The sequence below is a fragment of the Protomyctophum bolini genome, assembly GCF_963924005.1.
Source record: "Protomyctophum bolini genome assembly, chromosome: 12".
NCBI classification, from domain to species: Eukaryota; Metazoa; Chordata; class Actinopteri; order Myctophiformes; family Myctophidae; genus Protomyctophum; species Protomyctophum bolini.
Genome location: NC_137873.1, coordinates 28,196,561 through 28,210,986, shown reverse-complemented (window position 1 = coordinate 28,210,986; position 14,426 = coordinate 28,196,561). Strand labels below are relative to the sequence as shown.

General features: G+C 42.2%; 1 protein-coding gene across 1 annotated transcript in view; it reads right to left on the bottom strand.

The window, feature by feature from the left end:
- The window catches only part of cdh12a (cadherin 12a), a gene marked incomplete at its 5' end in the record, with an annotated part of 78,895 nt that overhangs the window by 48,525 nt on the left and 15,944 nt on the right, over positions 1-14,426 (bottom strand). Inside the window, one exon of the mRNA XM_080779000.1 lies at positions 5,530-5,654. Within this exon, the coding sequence (XP_080635126.1) occupies positions 5,530-5,654 (125 nt within the window). The remainder of the gene's footprint in view (positions 1-5,529; positions 5,655-14,426) is intronic.

Genomic DNA, 14,426 nt, shown 5'->3' with positions numbered 1-14,426 from the left:
AACATAAAAGTTCAATCAGAAGAAAAGATGAAAAGCCTGTCACTTTAATAATCACTCTCATCCTATCTCCTCCCTTAGGTTCCAGGGAATAGAGCAGATTACTCTTCAGAGAGGGGGTGATGTCGACAGAAGGTTATGCCGAGAGAGCTCTATTGGATCCACACTTTGGAAAGTTTACAACCCTTAGGTCTCAATGAAGATTTTGATATGAGTGTTGTTCTATAAACAGATACCAAAAGATTACTTTTTGCTCTTTGCTTTATGATGTTTCCTCGTGATGTTTTTCTCTTTTTTCTCTTGTCTAAATGGACACTTTGTGTCTTTGGGTGCCTTGTAGTTCACTCAGAACTACAACTCCCATGAGTTATCATTCAAATTGAAATGTTTTGACATACTGTAGGTGTGATCAATCATCCAATCAAGCGATGACCATATATTCTGTCCTATGTCACTTTTTGATTATGCCTGAGGAAGGTCAGTAGACCGAAAGCTTGCTAAATAAATACATTGATTGTGCGCAGATCTGAGTGTGAGGAGCTTCCCTTTATTTTTCTAAGATACTGTAAGCATGCAATGGAGGATGACAAAATACAGAGCATGCTGTAGGGGTGGCAAAAATCATTATGATCGAGTATAGCATTATACTGTAAATGTGAGTGAATGCAGCAACTAGATGGCCACTGAACATTTTGTTTTTTCCACGTCATATGAAAGGACTTGCAGTACAATGTAACCCTCCGGTCAGAGAAAAAGGCTATCACTTGTTTTGGAACTAGAGCTTGTATGTTTTTCTGAAAACGTAAGGTACTTTCAGCTTAAATACATGCAACAACTGAAATGGGATATTGTGTCCTGGGATATTGTGATTATGAGGTGGAGAAGTGCAGAAGGCTGCATGGAATGCAGGGCCTGCAACTTGCATCAATCAATGACAGAACAAAACATTCCATAATATAAATGTATGTCAAGTATCCTGCAGCAAGACAATGGTAAATCTACAACAGAATAACTCAAACACAGCAAAATGCACATGATAAAGCGGATAGATATGACGCCAGAGCAATCTGCGACAGGGACACTGAGATCACAAACCCCATCACAACCCCCCCGAAGCAGAGGCTAAATATACACAGCTATTACATGGACATAATAACATACGAACAATGAACGCCTCATAGGGCAGAACCTGAAGATTCGCAGAACATTAAATTGCATATGAATCTGCATTGAATGACATGATAGTGAAAACAGAAGGAGAAGGATGCCGGGGAGGTAGAGAGAGTCTAATCACTGACGAGCTGTCATTTGTTGTAGCAGCGAGTGACGTTGAGCGTGTATGTGTAAATGTCAGTCTGCTTATATAGCCTGCGTGGAACTATAGCATTGTGCCTGTATGTGATTGGAGGGATTAGCAGGCTTGCAATGGTAAATATAAAATGTTATCCACTAATCACAGAACATTCCACCACAAGTGTTTTATTTTTATATAGCATTTTTTATATTAGCATTACATTACTACCGTTCACTAGAGTGAAATCCCCCTCCTGGATTAACACACACTTGTGCATGTATAACCTCTGTTATTTGATCAAATTCTAATTTGCAAACGCAAATGTGCATAGTGTCAATCTTATTTTGGTCTTCCATTAAGGTAGACACCAATGCAACAATGAGTTGCATTGGTGTGGTTTACCTTAAAAAAACGTTTTTTCCCAACACGACCCTTTGGTGTGTTTTGAGCTTTAATAACAGTACAGATAAAATAAAAAGTGGGTCAGCTGCCATACTGAAAGGTCCTGGTGGCTCTTTGCAGGTGTAGTGTATGATTTACAATTCACTACTTATGGATTACTAATCCATGAGTTGAAGCTCCCCGATGGCTTTTCATAAAATCATGGAATGTGTGGTGAACTTATTTCGAGTTCCATTGACTTGTACTGACACTGTAGGAATGCACTTAATGAAAAACACATCATGTGTTCGTGTCGAAGTGTCCTTGAGCAAGACACTGAACCCCTAATTGCTCCCGATGAGCAGGTTGGTGCCTTGCATGGTTTCCTTTCCTCTGCCATCGGTGTATGAATGTGTATGTGAATGGGTGAATGTAATGCACAGAAAATGGAGATGCTTTCGGAAGCGCTTGTGTATGAAGTGTCTCTTGTAAACACTGAAACGCCTAGGCGGGGCATGACACAGCAGCCTGGCAAGCCAGGTGGGTAAGCTATGGTGACGATCTGTTTGTTCCAGCCAGTGTGGAGAGAGTGCCAAGGGCCATTCTACGTTTACACATGTATTCATTTATTTATTCCCTCTTCATAACAAGGAGTGCCCTCCGGAGCTGTGAGTGTGACTTAATCTGGAGTGACACTTTTCTGTAAAGAGCTAGTGGGGATGGCCCCGTTTGGGAAAGGGCCCCAATCATTATAATAACGAGGAAGGTGAGCTCAGTAGCACAGTAGCAAATCTCCACCGGGAGGCATGGCCTAATAATAATAGCGAAGTATGCAGTCACGGTTGCTAGCTGACTATTTCTTTGCCCTACACATGATATGTTTGTGCAGCCCCCCAACCCCCCTCCCCCGACGGGCGTCACGTTTCCTCCTGCAGCTCGTCTACTGTTTGATAACTTAGATTTGTCCTAATGAGGGTGCTAAATAACACTTAAACTCACTGCTGCTTCAGTGCTTCAGCTCGAGGACGGAGGAAAGTATTGTGACCGAAAACCTGCATCTCTGTGTGTTAGTCACGCCTCCATATACAGTATGGTCACGCCTCGTGACGTCACACCTACATATATGGTCACGCCTTGTGACGCCACGCCTCGTGACATCACACCTCCATATATGGTCACGCCTTGTGACATCACATATATGGTCACGCCTCGTGACGTCACGCCTCGTGACACGCCATGCCATCATATGATCTGACCTCATCAAACCCTCAAGACACGCTCCATATATGGCCAGTGCAGAATTCATTCCATATGTTGATCTGACCCCCCATGCCAATGTGCCAGCGCTCGCCAAGCAGTGTGCCGTCTACCGTCACCCAGGCAGATGCGTGCAGGGCGTCTTACTGGTTATTATGAGGATCGGCTTGGTGCACTTTGTTGCCCCCCTCGGCGTGTTGCCCTACGCATACTGTGCGTATAGCTGGCAGCGGTACTGTATGCAATTTTACATTTCTACCTTGAGCCATAAAAGAGTAGTCATACAAACCAGTTGTATATTGTGCTCTATGTCCTTCTATCAGTCTCTCATACACATGCACTCTCTCTCTATGTTTCTCTCTATCTAGGGCATGTGATGACAATGATTTGGGGTTGTGCACAAGTAGGAAAAGGCACGGGGAAAAGGGACATAATAAATCAGGCGCAACTCATCGAAAAGTATGTTACCATCACTAAGACGAACATAAAGTTACAATGTTATAGCCTAATACATTGCAATAAGTTCAGTGCACGATTCTCCTAACTCCAATCATGCATGTATGAACAGATTTCTGTCATTTAAATTAATTTATAATCTGCTAAATCAGATTTTTTGATTCCTTGTAATAATGTTTGCATCCCCAAGCAGTCATTCAAAGGTTGCAATTTTAAATGTGTCAAGTTTTCACTCCCTCGCACTAGCTGTACTGCTTCGAGTCCTTCGCGAGAGAAAGTAAGACAATTATTGTACTGTACATAAAACTGCATTTAGGATGAGGTACATAATGTAGCTTTACGTCTGAAAGCTGGCAGCACAAGCCAGCATAGTCTCAGAAAAAAGGTGGAGAGAGAGAGAGAGAAAAGGGAGAGTTAACCCATACAAACCGAATAATATTGTGGCGAGGGCACACTAGTAAAGAAAGTTAAACAGACAATCAAGGGTTTATACTTTATACCACCTCTTTCAAACTGAAAACTAACTTTCCCATCAAATGAAGTTGGTCTATTCAGGCGAATGTGAATAGCATTGTTAATCACACAGATACCATATGGCCATTGGACTGATTATTATTTCAGTATAATTCACTTTTCAAGATAGCCACATATCTTCTTTACCCAGCCACGGTATGTCTTATTTATCAATGCCAGACATGTCTCTATTTTGTCATATCCCTGATAGTGTTTGCTTTGTTTCTTCCAAGTTAAACACCTACATAAGATATCATAAGACAGAAACCTGTCAAAGCACACCGCACTCTGCACTGAATATTTCCGGCTGCATCTGGTTGAAGTGTAATTGAAGTGCATTTTGTGACAGCAGTAATACCCGGGAGGGCTTTCTTTGCTGTGATTATGGGCACGGTGACAATGCAATAGATAATACATGCAGACGAGTGCTGCAGGCATCACTAGAATACCAGTAGCTATTCTGGAACAACCTCATGGGCATTACAGGTTTTACGCAGCGGTTTGCAGTGCGTGTGCATGTGCATTGACTTAACCGTTTTCTTCAAAGTCAAATGCAGTATAGAGGGAGGAAATAGGAAATACTGCTAACTAGCTCCCTGGTCACAGCAGTTGGGGATCAATAAAGCCATCGATGAAAGCACAGCCGAGCGGTAGGGGAAGCATCAGAATGGTTAGAAGTTGGAATGCATCTTTGAGACAATGCTTTGACAATACCGTATATTGGAGCCAAGTGGCATCATAAGCTTAGTACTATAATAATCAGTCTGTGTGATCATAACATAATATAGTATGCATAATAGTGATGGGAGATTAATCGGCAAACACATCGGTATCGGCCGATATTGGCCTTAACCCATTTTGACCTGAGAAAGCTATGTTTCTATGTCAGTAGCCTGGGGTCCACCTATGCTTTCTATGGCATAGGCAGCTCCCGGCAGGATCCGCCGGGAGAATCTAGGCGCAGCTGCGCAACATGAGATAAATTAATTAGAGCGACAGAGAGAGAGAGAGGAGTGTGTGTGTGTGTGTGTGTACGTGTGTGCGTGTGTGCATACAATTAGTAAAAAACTTGTTTTCTTTTGTTTTTTTTACATAATTTCCTCTGATAAATCCTACTAGTAAAAAGTAGTAGTAGAAATTAATCTGCGTGTTGCGTAAGTTAACTAAGTAAAGAACAACTGTGTACTTGAATCTGTAGTGTACTGTACAGATGTACAGAAGTACAATTTGATGCCAATACTTTTGTAATTTTACTCAAGTAAAATGTGAATACAGAACTTTTACTTGTAACAGAGTATTTCTATATTATATCTATCTCAAGCACCTGAGGGTGCTAACCTTATTCCTAAACGTAACCTCAGTAAAACTATGCCAAAACCTAACCCCATTCCTAATCTTAACCTCAGTAAAACTATGCTTAATCCTAACCTATTTCCTAATCTTAACCTCAGTAAAACTATGCTTAATCCTAACTTATTGCCTAATCTTAACTCAGTAAAACAAATACAAGAACACAAGAACCACTGCGAATGAGCGGTCCGCAAAGAACATGGGCAGTGTGTTTTGGGGCGAACCTTCTGGTTACCCTTGAGTGTGCTTGAGAGTGCTTGAGAGTGCTTGAGAGTGCTCACCTGTCAAGTCCAACCAGAGCGTGTATGTCCCCAGTGATCTGGTCAATAGTGAAGATGGAGCCTGCTCCCTCCCCCGACAGCGTGTACTTGACTTCACTTTCTCCATGGTCCCTGTCTGTGTGGAGCTGAAAGAGGGACAACACAGCACGTTCCCTCAATTAGAGAAAATCAATGGGTCTGGCTACTATCAGTCAGAAAAAATACATAATTATACATTATTGTCGTCAGATATCGATTCCATGGTCTGTGTCTTAATGCACCGATAAGGCCAAACATAAGGGAAGTCAAAACAATATATTGAGTTTGTCATAAGTATGATCTAATGCAGAATGCATTAGTTTATAATGAGTTACTACAAATGTCAAATATGCCAACAAATGTCAAATACCCCAACTATAAAATGTAGAGAAAAATAAATTAATAATAATAATAATAATAATAATAATAATAATAATAATAATAAGTTAAAATTGTAAAAATAAAATACATAGAACATGGCTACTTCACATGCATGGTGTAATTTAATGTTGTGAATTCCTCCCAAGATAATTGGCGGTCCGTTTCAGCTGCTGTAGACTTTAACAACTCCGCACCACCCACACAACGATCAATCAGTCAGTTTGCTCATGGGATAAATTATGTTTCCAAGGCTTTACTTCAATCACTTAACAGAACACCATTGGGCAGAGCACAGCGCACTGTGCGCTACAGCGCAAAAAGCGATAATTGTATTGGTCATTATTGAATTTTTACATGCTGCAACACACCCACTGACAAATTATATCCAACATATACCTATTTTGCAACTGTGCCATGGGTACTCTGCACGAGTACTGAAGTCCTGACGTCACTCCCACTACGCCTGGGTCACAGTGTAATGTTCTATTGGAATCCTTAGGTCACATTCCCACCTAATACTTTGGTAGACTCGATGCGAATGGGCGGAGAAGTTGGGATTCTTGCAGCTTAATTTGCTGCGGTTTGCCTTCACATTGTCATCCGCAGCAATTGGAAACGCAGCAGGGGGGACCTTTATCAATGTGTTCCATTAATAAACTAGCCTACACAGTGAAATCTATGGTGATAAAATTATACTCATAATGTGTCGTGCCGTCTGGGACTGGACCCCCCCCCTCTCTCTCTCTCATTATACGCATGCAGCCACACACTGTTCTTTTGGGCATGGAGGCACAGCGCTGAGCACACTGATTTCTGAAAATGCGCAGCCGGATTCGTTTTAATCGCAGCAAAGCTTTCTGGTGTGAATGTCACCTTAGATTGTGTCATACCACCTGGAGATTTTGTATGCGACTCTGTGTCGTTTATGATATCGAGTTACATTTGATAACATCTTTGTTTGGATGAATTCCTCTATGGGATTTTTTTTTTTTTTTCAATTTACTTTTTATTTAATTTTAATCAGACAAACATGAAAACGAAACGACTGACATTTGACAATACAAAACAAGACAATATACATACAATACACACAAGGGGGAAAAAACTGTCTCTCTTCTCTAATGATGATCAAAAATACCTCAAACAGGAGTATCTGCTTCTACAGGTTAAACAAAATAATTTAAACAAAATCAGGTCTCATTGTCGATATATGAGCAATCCATCTAAACCAGTTATCCGTGAAGACTTCAACCTGGCCTCTAAAGCTGAATGTAATTCTTTCCATTATAAATATACCATAGATTAAATCAATCCATTCATTTATAGTTGGTATAACATTTGTAAGGCACTTTTTTGTTAAGGCTTTTTTGGATGCCACCAGCAATACCCTCATTAGATACTGATCCTGCTTTGCAAAGTGAAGTCCTCCCAGATCTGCAAGATACATGGTTTTAAAATCAAAAGGAATGTCAACACCAAAGACTGCTTCCAGGACACTGTGGACACTTCTCCAAAATGGAACCACAGAAGGGCAACTCCAGAATACATGAAAATGATTCGCCAATGTTTCCCCACAGAGTCTCCAACAGTCTGACTGATGCGTGTAATGTCTTTTCTGAGCTGGAGTGCAAAAGACACGACTCACATTTTTCCAGCTGAATTCTCTCCATGTGGGGGAACTACTCATTTTCCACTGATGTTCACATATTCTTTCCCATTCTTCTGTTGATATAGTAAGGTTGCCCTCCGTTTCCCATCTTGCTTTAATATTCAGAGTATTATCTCCTTTCATATTTTGCAGAACTTCATATAAATTTGAAAATATCTTTTGATAAGTAGAGTCCGCATATGCATTTTGGAAAATCTTAATGATCTCTACTCCTGTTGTATCTTCTCTTCTTAATAGTTGTCTATTTATAAAGTCTCTGATTTGTAGGTACCTAAAAAGGTCCCAATTCTGCAAATTAAATTCGTCTTTCAGGTCCTGGAAGCTCATCACATTACCCTGTTTTAAAAGAGTACAGTACGCAGAGAGGCCATTCCCAATCCAACCTCTAAACCTCATGTCATGTGTACTAGGTCTGAAGTCTGGATCATATGCAAACCATTTGAGAATTCCAGTTTTGTCCTTCAGCTTATATCTCCTAATTATTTCACTCCACACCTTCAATGATCTATGGGAATTTCAATACAAAAACTACAACTCGACTGGCTTTCGGCCGGTCTCACTGTAGCGCCACTTGTTTTCTTTAAATTTGTCCAGGTGTGTGTGTGTGTGTGTGTGTGTGTGTGTGTGTGTGTGTATGTGTGCAGTGAAAAAGGGAGGGGTCAGTGAATGTGGAAAATGTGATGTCATTTGCATCGCAGCAAAATGTTGCACAATAACATACAAATGCAACCATATGGTAAATATGCAAGTTGTAAGCATGCAATGACAGCAGAGACCTTGGAAAGGATAGAGGAGAGGAAAAGGAAGAAGGCAGCTAAAAACAGCAGTCGCACACGGGCTGGGAAAGCTAAAGCCCAAGAAGAGTACTCTGAAGCAAATAGGTCAGTTAGGAGAAGCATAAGAGCAGATAAGAAGGGCTATATAGAGTCACTGGCAGCAGAGGCAGAGGAGGCGGCACAACATGGCAACATGAAGACTCTGTACGACACCATTAAGAAGCTTTCAGGAAAGTTCAGCAAACCTGAGAGGCCAGTGAAGGACAAGGAAGGAAATAAAATTCCTGATGCAGAAGGGCAGAAACGTAGATGGGCGGAACATTTCGAGGAGCTGTTGAACAGACCAGCTCCACTTAATCCAGTGGATATACAGCCAGCGGAAAGTGACCTGCCGATTGCCTGTGATGTCCCTTCCAAGGAAGAGATCCACAAGGCCATAAAACAACTGCGGAATGGGAAGGCTGCAGGGCCAGACAACATTCCAGCAGAAGCACTGAAAGCTGATGTTGAGACCAGCGTCGAAATGCTCTACCCTCTATTTCGGGACATTTGGGAAAAGGAAGAAGTACCAGCAGAGTGGAAGGAGGGCTACCTCATCAAGCTCCCGAAAAAAGGCGATCTAGCTAACTGTTCCAACTACAGGGGAATAACACTGCTGTCTATACCAGGGAAGACCTTCAACAGAGTGCTTCTAAACAGGATGAAAGAGGCTGTAGATCCACACCTCCGTGACCATCAAGCTGGTTTCCGTAAGAATAGATCCTGCACGGACCAGATTGCAACGTTGCGGATCATTCTGGAACAATCTTTGGAGTGGAACTCACCTCTCTATGTTAATTTTATTGATTACGAGAAGGCGTTCGACAGTGTGGATAGACAGACCATCTGGAAACTGCTGAGACATTATGGGGTACCGGATAAGATCACCAACATTATCAGGAACTCCTACGAAGGGCTGACCTGCAGGGTGGTACACGGGCAGCAACTCACCCATGCCTTCCAAGTGAGGACAGGAGTGAGGCAAGGCTGTTTACTGTCACCTTTTCTGTTCCTGCTGGCCATTGACTGGGTCATGAAGACATCCACAACGCAGAAAAGAAATGGCATCCAGTGGACACCTTGGACACAGTTAGACGACATCGATTTTGCTGACGACCTGGCCCTTCTTTCCCACACTCACCACCAAATGCAAGAGAAAACCAACATAGTATCATCAAACTCAACACGCCTTGGCCTCACCATCCACAGAGGAAAGAGCAAGGTCCTCAAAATAAATACAGACAGTGTCACCCCAGTTACCCCTATCATACTAGAAGGTGAAGCACTAGAGGAGGTGGAGAGCTTCACCTATCTAGGCAGTGTTGTCGACAAACAGGGCGGAACAGATGCCGATGTAAAAGTCAGGATTGGCAAGGCAAGAGCAGCTTTTCATCAGCTGAAGAATGTCTGGGGAGCCTCAGATCTTCCCACAAACACAAAAATCAGGATTTTTAATTCCATGGTGAAGCCGGTCCTGATGTACGGAGCAGAAACCTGGAGAACAACTTCAAACACCATGAAAAGAATCCAGACATTCATAAACACCTGCCTCAGAAGAATCCTCCGAATACGCTGGCCAAATAAAATCAGTAACCGGGAACTGTGGCAGCGAACAAATCAACACCCGGTGGAGGAGGAAATCATCCAAAGGCGATGGCGATGGATCGGCCACACTCTTCGCAAGCCTGCCTCTAGCATCACACGATATGCCCTGTTCTGGAACCCACAAGGGAAAAGGAAGAGAGGCAGACCACGAAACACCTGGCGCCGTGATCTGGATGCAGATGTGAAGAGATCTGGCCACACATGGGGACAGCTGGAGAAGATGGCCCAGGACCGTGATGTCTGGAGAGCTCTTGTTCGTGGCCTATGCCCAAAGTTGGGCTATAGGCGTAAGTAAAGTAAGTAAGCATGCAATGTACAGTAGTGTGTGTTGTTTCCTATGACATGCATTAGTATTTGTGCATGGAGCGATTTGTGTCGTTTAGTAGAAGAAGAGGAACGGATAAAAGAGCTTACTCCTTTGCACCCCTTTTCAATTAGGGTGGAAGGATAATACTGTGTCCAAAGAGGGATAGCGCCCTCTTGCGGCAGTGATGTCAGACTTCGGCCCTCTATTCTCCCTGAAAATACTACGGAAAATACTAAAAATCTGTTGTCATGCCCCACTCACCGCTCTCCCAAAATAGAGATGCTCCTAGATGTAGCCTACCTGACTTTAAACCAACAAGACTACCTACAGTTCAGTACTACCTGTAAATAAGACGCCTGACCTGCTACACAAAAATAAAATTGTGGTTTTCATGTGACATCTCAAAAAAGATACAGGCGCTATTTCACCAAAAGCATGATTCCTCTCTAGCTATAGTGTTATATATGCAGGGAAGTATTCTAACATTAGCTCATAGCTTGGCTGTGATTTATTTATAATTAAACGCATGTATGACATTGGGAACAGCTCGTACTCGGTACATTTAGCACGCGTAGCCAGAGGTTGAGTACAAAGCTTACGGTTCGTCACACACAATAAGGTTGATGGCCGACTGGCTGTTTAACAGTCAACAACATAGAGAAAGGGAGAAAAAGAAAGAAAGGGAGGGAACAAAGGACAGAGTGGGAGGAGGAAAGAGCCATTGAGCAGCAAAAGAAAGTAGAGAGTACATGAGTGCGGAAGAAAGAAGCAATCAATGATGAAATGATCAAGGAGGGAAACAAACAGAAGAAACAGAGGGAGAAGATGATGAAGATGGGAAGGAGGCAAGGGAGAGAGGGACAAAGTAATAGGGGTTGCAAACCTCGCACCTAAAGACTTCCAGAGTTCCCAGGGAATTGCCCAAATGACAAGCAGTGGAGGAATGGAGCAGGATAAAGAGGCTCACAGTTCATTTCTGTGCCTTTTCACATGTCAAAACAATCTGCCAAATTGGAATCAAGGGATAAGAAAAAAATCGTTCCCATATGGAAATACTTTGAGGTTTTGTCACAACACAACTGCCACAAAGACATACAACAGCAAAGACAAGGGAAGATTTTTCTGTGAATGATATTAATAATATTATGCTCATAATGAATGTGCGGAAACCGCTGTTTACGACATCGCAATTTCATTGCTCAAAGAAACGACCATTTTGTACAGTAGGACACTCGGATGTAGCATGAATGTACAGCATTCATTAAGTGGGTTGTGTATGTAATGACTAGGGAAATTAATATGATGTTCCGGTTAATTGGCTCTTTGTGCTGAAATAAAGTCATCTCCCTCTTCTGCAAAATGATCACAGATAAATTAAAGGTAAGTGTCTGTGGCCTGTTGTTTTGATGGATGCATCCTGTCTGAAAGGGCCTGCTTTTGTTTCTTGAATCCAATGTGCCTGGTGTATTAAACAGTGAAAGGATAGCTTATCAGGGCACCTTGCCGTATGCTGAATACCAATGTTGACATTTTTTAAATGGAAATCTTGCGTAATGCGCTTCGGAATGGCTATTCCTCGTGACACATGTGATAGATGTTGGTATTTAAGTGCCGGAGCCCACACGGGTTGCCCATCTTAGTGCTTATTTTCACACAATCAGAGCTGCGTGTGCCGCCGCGCTCATGATGAATGCCAATGGCCACACATTATACTCTGGAGTGGTCCTTTCACATAAAAGTCATGTCTTGTCCAAGACGGATTGATGCACCATTCAAAAGGTCAAGGAGACATGTGTAAAGGGGACAACCAGGTGATATATCTTCCCCTCTGAAAGGCCACACGCAAGCAGCATGCGTGCTCAACAGGCTGGGAGTCAAACACCAGTTCACAGCAGTATTTAGGGTGATGCATTGATGGCTGCAGCCAAACTGACAATTTTGATTTTTTTGGGGGGTTATTTTGAACCAGTGGTATTCAACCGTTTTAATTAAATGGACCTCCAGTTTGATATTAAACCATGGACCGCCATTTGATACGATTTGTATTTCTGGGACTCCAATGTACGCTGTAAATTGTTTTACAATGTACAGATGTGACCTGATATGACTGAGAGCCTGCAATCGCGCAAACTCCAGCTTTTCACCAAAGTAGAAAAACTTTTCTTTTTGTTTTAAGCCAAAATGAGTTAATAGCACAGGCAGACATACTAGAGCATGTCTGAAATAAGTGTCAAGAGCAGAAATCGACATGTAAATGCTTAAACATGTAGCTAGGTGTAATGTTAGAGTCCACAGAAGTGAACCTTTCAAGCCTGTTTTCTCAACTCGCTGCTTTCTGCAAGACATTACTCTATAAGCCATATCTCCAAAACTGCTGGGTCAAACTGATAATAACTCAAGACAAAGGAAACAAAGGAAACAAAAAAAGAAGGAAACTCTCCAATAAAACTCTGTAGAGAGATCAGATCAGCTCATGGTCACAAACACATCCAGGGAAGACAAGCAGGCTAGTCCGGTTAATCAAAAGTCCTGCAATTTCACCACATAAATTCACATAGAACTTGTGCATATTACATTGAATAATCAAGGATTCTTGCCCGCAAAATCAAGGTTTTTTGCCCGTGTTTTTCTGGAGGGTCTAGGCTTATAGACAGCTGTCTTGTTAGCACGAAATAATGCCTGGAGCGCATCTGACGTGCCTGCCTGCTCTTGTGGTGAAGTTTTGGATATAACATGCTTTTTGAATAGAGAACTGTAGTAGGCCAGGCATAATATAGCACTGGCCAGCCTGTAGTATACCTTTATGAGCTTATCCAAAGCCAGTACAATATAATTGCACAATACAGTGTTTCAGATCAAGATTGTTTTTTAGGTTCTACCCATGTGAAAAAAAAACAACAATCTGGTTTCGCAGTCTCGCCTCCCGGCGGTCTCAGTCTAGACTCAGTCTCGACCCCCCCCCCCTCTTACGTGTCTTCTATCCCCACAAATACCAATTTTTAACAATCAGGCTTTCTCATCATATTTGGATCTTTATGCACAGTGGTCTCACAGGCACAAACTGATTTGGTGCTACTTGTGATGTCATCGGTATCTTCCTACTTTGTATAATCCCTCCCCCTCTTTAGTTCCAAATTAGTCTTTGGAGATTGTGAAAGGGGTGGGCCTTATTATTGAGGGGCGCTGTCCCCTCCTAAAGCCTATAGCTTTTGTCCTCACACGTCTCAATATTTGCCATTGACAATGAAAGGGGAATTCAGGTCAAATGTCTGCTAAATCTTGTCCCCACACATCTTAATATTTGCCATTGACATCAAAACATTAAACGCCATTGACATTGAAGGGAAAATTTACGTCATATGTAGACGAGCAAATCGGCTAACCAATCATGGTGGGAGTGCTTGGCCAATAAGGGCGCTTAAGGGCTTGGCCAGAAGATATCAAAGCTCTACTGATTGGCCAGTATGAGATGATGTACGATGACAAGAGCGCCCCTCACTTCACACGGGTGTGATTTTTTTATTATAATGAGTCAAAGATGTGGGAGGGGAGTAGCTGGGATGAGGGTGTGGTGGAGAAAATACATACATATACAATACATACATACATACACAGAGCCCCCACCATGTCAGGACATTGTGGTCCTGCAGCTATACAACTGCTTTAGAAGCCAAGCAGAAATGACATGAAATGGTTGTATCAGAGTGGTGATTTAGGCTCAAACCATTAGAAATACTTTTGAGGGACATAAAAATAGGACATTAAATATTAACAATTGTTTTAAAATGCATTTGTAGTTATATTATCCAACTCATTGAAACTCATAAGACACTCTGGTGTGGACACGCTGGTGTTTCTTCAGATTACCAGTCACACTGAAGCTCTTGTCACACATACCACAGCTCTTGCAGTGGTATGGTCTTTTTCCAGTGTGGATACGCTGGTGTTTCTTCAGATTACCCACCTGATTGAAACTCTTGTCACATTGATTACAGTGGTACGGCCTTTCTCCAGTGTGGATACGCTGGTGTGACTTCAGGTTATGTAATTGACGGAAACTTTTGCCACATTGTTTACAGTGGAAAGGTTTTTCTCCAGTGTG